Raw genomic sequence first — 4,174 nt, 5'->3', positions numbered from 1 at the left:
GGTTTGACTCATTCTGTTCAAGTCAGAAGCAGCTTACGGACAGCTGGGCCCTTCTGGACAGCTAGAGGTTAGTGCAGCCAATGTATAGTGGGAGCTAAGTGACTGGATACATTATATCACACAACTTATTTCAACCCCCCAGGCTAGGTTCATTGAATGCTCTGGTTCCTGCTCTGTCTGTAACTGCTGTAAACTTGAATTTGAAACCCAGCTCGGCCCTCACCTACCATGTTGAGACCTTGGGTGACTGTGCCCAGTTATCCTCACTTGTCTGATGGATGCCCAGTGCCACTTATATCATGGACATGCCAGATGCACTGCTCAAAACAATTTAGATGACCAGTAATGATCAAGAAGTTAATCTGAGACCTGGTGGTATAATCTCAGCACTTGGAAGGCTGAGGCAGAACAAATGTGAACTCAAGGCTAGCCTTTGCTACATATATAGTGAGATCTTATCTCAAAGGAGGAGGAGGAAGAGGAAGAGACAAGAAAGGAAAAAAGGGAAAGAAGAAATGAGATGTAGGAAGGTATGTGTGTGTATGTGTGTGTGTGTGTGTGAGAGAGAGAGAGAGAGAGCAAGAGAGAGAGAGAGAAAGAAAGAAGGAAAGGAAGGAAGGAAGAAAAAAAGAAAGAAAGGAAGAAAGAAAGAAAGAAAGAAAGAAAGAAAGAAAGAAGGAAGGAAGAAAGAAAGAAAGAAAGAAAGAAAGAAAGAAAGAAAGAAAGAGAAAGAAAGAAAAAGAAAGAAAGAGCGATTCCATATACACTTTCTATCCATTATCCTACATCTAGGACAAGTAAAATCACCCAATTCTCTCCCAGGGATGTTTAGCTAAGAGCAAAACACTAGGTTTCTGTTAACACAGAGTTGATGTTATGAACCGGCCTTAATAAAAGCAGTCTTTTAGTGTTTATTTTTCCTTTGAATAATAAATGTTGGGAGAGGAGGAAGATGGGGTATGGATCTGACTCACAAGTTAATCATTGTTGGACCTTTTCTTTAGTGTCCAGTTGCCTTGAACAGAGGACTACCAGACAAGTAGCCCCTCCCTAACACCTGTGTGGATGCCTTCATTGCATCCTGCCTGCTTTAAACCCACAGGAATCCCTCGAGGAAGCTACACCACACCAAGCTGCTCATTGCTGAAGCACAGCTCTGCTTCAGAAGGCAATAATATGAGTAATACTCTTTCAAACTACTTACAACAAACTTCCTACCGTCACAAGCCATCTTCACCCAGGTCAGAGAAGGAGCGCTTGGCCCAGCAGAAGGAAAGGTCTGTGATTAGTTCACCATGCACGCAGTCTGTGGTGGTTTGAATAAGAATGGTCCCCATAGACTCAAATATTTGAATGCTTAGGGAGTGTCACTATTTAAAAGGATTAGGAGAGGGCCTTATTGGGGTAGGTGTGGCCTTGCTGGAGGAAGTGTGTCACTTGGGGAGGGCTCTGAGATTCAAAAGCCTAAGCAAGGTCCAGTATCTCTTCCTGCTGCCTTCAGATCTGGATGTAGAAGTCGCAGCTACTATGTCAGTCATGGACTAAACCTCTGAAACTGTAAGCCAGCCCCAGTTAAATGCTTCTCTCTCTCTCCCTCCCTCCTTCTCCCCCCCTCTCTTTCTCTCGCTCTCTCTCCTCCCCCTCCTCTCCTCCCTCCTTCCCCCTCTCCCTCCCTCCCTTCCCCACCCCCTCAGGTTTTCTTTGTGTAGCCTTGGCTGTGTCCTGAAACTAGCTCTGTAGACCAGGCTGGCCTCGAACTCACAGACTCACAGAGATCCACCTGCCTCTGCCTCCTGAGTGCTGGGATTAAAGGTGTGTGCCGCCACCTGACAGATTTTTTTTTTTTTTATAAGAGTTGTCTCTGTCACGGTGTCTCTTTACAGCAATAGCACACGGACTTAGACACAGCCCTTCATGCAAACATGGAGGACAATGCAATGACAAAAAACAAACGTCCTTCCAGGCTCCCTCCAGCCGTATGTATACACCAACTGTTCAGTTCTCTTTAAGTTAATAGGGAGACAGCTTGTTAAAATCATGGTAACCTGAGGAAAGGCATAGCCTCGGGAAGGAAGGAAGGCAGCTGCCTCCTGACCTGCAGGGGACAGAGGCAGCAAAGAGTGGAGAGGATGCACCAGGGAAAGGAAAGCAGACAAGAAGCCAATGATGAGAAAAGATTGAGGTTACAGGATCCAAGGATTAAAAAAACAAACTGTGGGTCCTGGTGGCTAACGTTCCAGGAGCTGCCAAGCACTAAGGGCCATGGGATGCAGTAAAAGCCAAGGAGTATACGAGCTGTCCAGTACTCCTGACTGCAGGTGATTAAAACCAAGAGAATCAAGTCACCAGTTTGAGCACCCACATCTATAGGTCCCTGACTTCCAAAGCCTGGCTCTCAGGGCTTGAAGCTGAGAACCTCTAGGCCCGTGGTACCAGTTCCAGAGGCTGAGCAACCATAGGTCAGGGATAACCCATGTAAAAAGATTCGCCCCACCCCCTCCTCTGCCTAGGTAGAGCAGAGGGCACTGTATACATGCAGACACTGAGAAGGAAACAGATGGACTCCAGTCTGGAAACAGGATCTCAATCTGTCTGAGTCCAGGGGCCAATTGAGCTAGACTGAATAATCAGGGCAAGCCGCAGGAATGAGTCCACGGGAACCTCAATGGGAGGCAGAAAAGGTGACAAAGGTTTCATAATGCAGAGCCAGATCACTTTCTTCTTGAGCTTCCAGGGTCCTATCCAAAGATTTTTATTGGGCTTTGTGCTCATTCATCCCTCTTTGTTTAGTTTTTGAGTTGGTCCCAGACTCCACCACAGTGGAGGGCAGGAGTTGGTGTTGGGGACACATTGTCCATTCCAGGTCCCTTATCTGGAGGATTTTAAGTTGTGACAGCTCCACCCCCTGCACCATCTCTCTTTTCAATGTGGTCATGCAAGCACAGGCTCAGTGGCAGTCAGGTACCTTGAAGCATGTCCAGGGTTACCTGACAGTTCTATCAATGGTATCAAAGTGCCCTAGGTCCAGGAGATACTCTCCTCCCCAGTGTGCCCTTCCAAGGAATGGTGGTATCTGAGGCTGGGATTTAAGGTCACTTGCAGGTGGCATAGTAGAGCACACGCCCATTGATGTAACTGCGGATCTGCTCCACGTGCTTCTCCAGCCCAGACAGGTCTGCCGAGCGCAGCATGATGGCCTGACTCCCTCGAAGCAGCTCTGACTCCATGTCTGAGGCAGATGGAACAGCCGGTGAGGAAGAATCAGAAGGTGAGACGTCTAAGGACTCTCAACCTGCCCTTCCCTTCCCCCAACTTGGGCACAGCCCTGAGTGCAGTCAACCACTGAAGCAGACAGTTCTCACCTACTACCCACTTCTCCGGCCCCATTCCACTCTTATTGAAACCTAGCAGACCCTGCCCCAGTCTCAGACTTCCTTTTGTCCACCTCTCTCTCCTCTACTCCAGGCTCTCTAGCTATCCCAGGGTGATAAGAAAGACTTCTGCCACCAAGATTAGCAACCTAAGTTGGGCATGCAGAACCCTGAATCTTACCAATGACCCTCAAGTGGAAGCTGGAAAAACCTGGCCAGGTGACTTAGATCATTCACCACTTTCTCTTCCTAAAATAACACCCCAGGAAATAGTTGCTTCCACCCCATCCCCCAAGCATTCATATACTATTCTCAGATAAGACACATGGTCTGAAGTTCTCCAGTAGAGGAAGTCCCCTCTACCATACTTTGATTGGCCTGGACTCTGCCAAGAGTAGGGAAGGAATGTGGACTGCCTCACGGGGCAGCATTGGGCAACCCTACCTATGTCAGAAGTCATCTCATAAAGCCCAAGTCCAACCACTTCTTGTTTTGCCACATAGCTGCCCCAGGCTTATCTCCTGGACAGTAGGAATCTGTGTATTGCGCTTCTGCTTCTGTGGGACAGTACTGCATACTTCTGTGGCTTGACATCCAAGAGACAAATAAGCTCCCTTCTTCAGCTGCAACATCACCTCCTCCCCCTGACACTTCTCTCCTAGGAATGTAGGTCTGTCTATATTCTATCTGAAGAGGAGGTAGCCTCACCATCCTGGACAGAGTGCAGCGGTGCTGGCCTGGGCTGTCATGCCCATGGAGATCCATGTGGACCTACACATGGAGTCTCAGGCTGATGGACACTC

The 4,174-nt window shown here is 48.1% G+C and overlaps 1 protein-coding gene across 2 annotated transcripts in view; it reads right to left on the bottom strand.

Moving 5' to 3' along the window:
* Positions 1-2,711: 2,711 nt before the first annotated feature.
* Lamb3 (laminin subunit beta 3) overlaps positions 2,712-4,174 on the bottom strand; it is a 43,554-nt gene continuing 42,091 nt past the window's right edge. The window contains exon 23 of one of the 2 annotated variants that reach the window (XM_031339541.1): positions 2,712-3,229. In XM_031339541.1, the coding sequence (XP_031195401.1) occupies positions 3,093-3,229 (137 nt within the window). In that variant the 3' untranslated portion in view covers positions 2,712-3,092. The remainder of the gene's footprint in view (positions 3,230-4,174) is intronic. The other variant, XM_031339537.1, reaches the window with a different exon arrangement.

Source organism: Mastomys coucha, unplaced genomic scaffold (assembly GCF_008632895.1).
Source record: "Mastomys coucha isolate ucsf_1 unplaced genomic scaffold, UCSF_Mcou_1 pScaffold1, whole genome shotgun sequence".
Classification (NCBI taxonomy): domain Eukaryota; kingdom Metazoa; phylum Chordata; class Mammalia; order Rodentia; family Muridae; genus Mastomys; species Mastomys coucha.
This window is presented reverse-complemented; position numbering and strand designations above follow the sequence as displayed.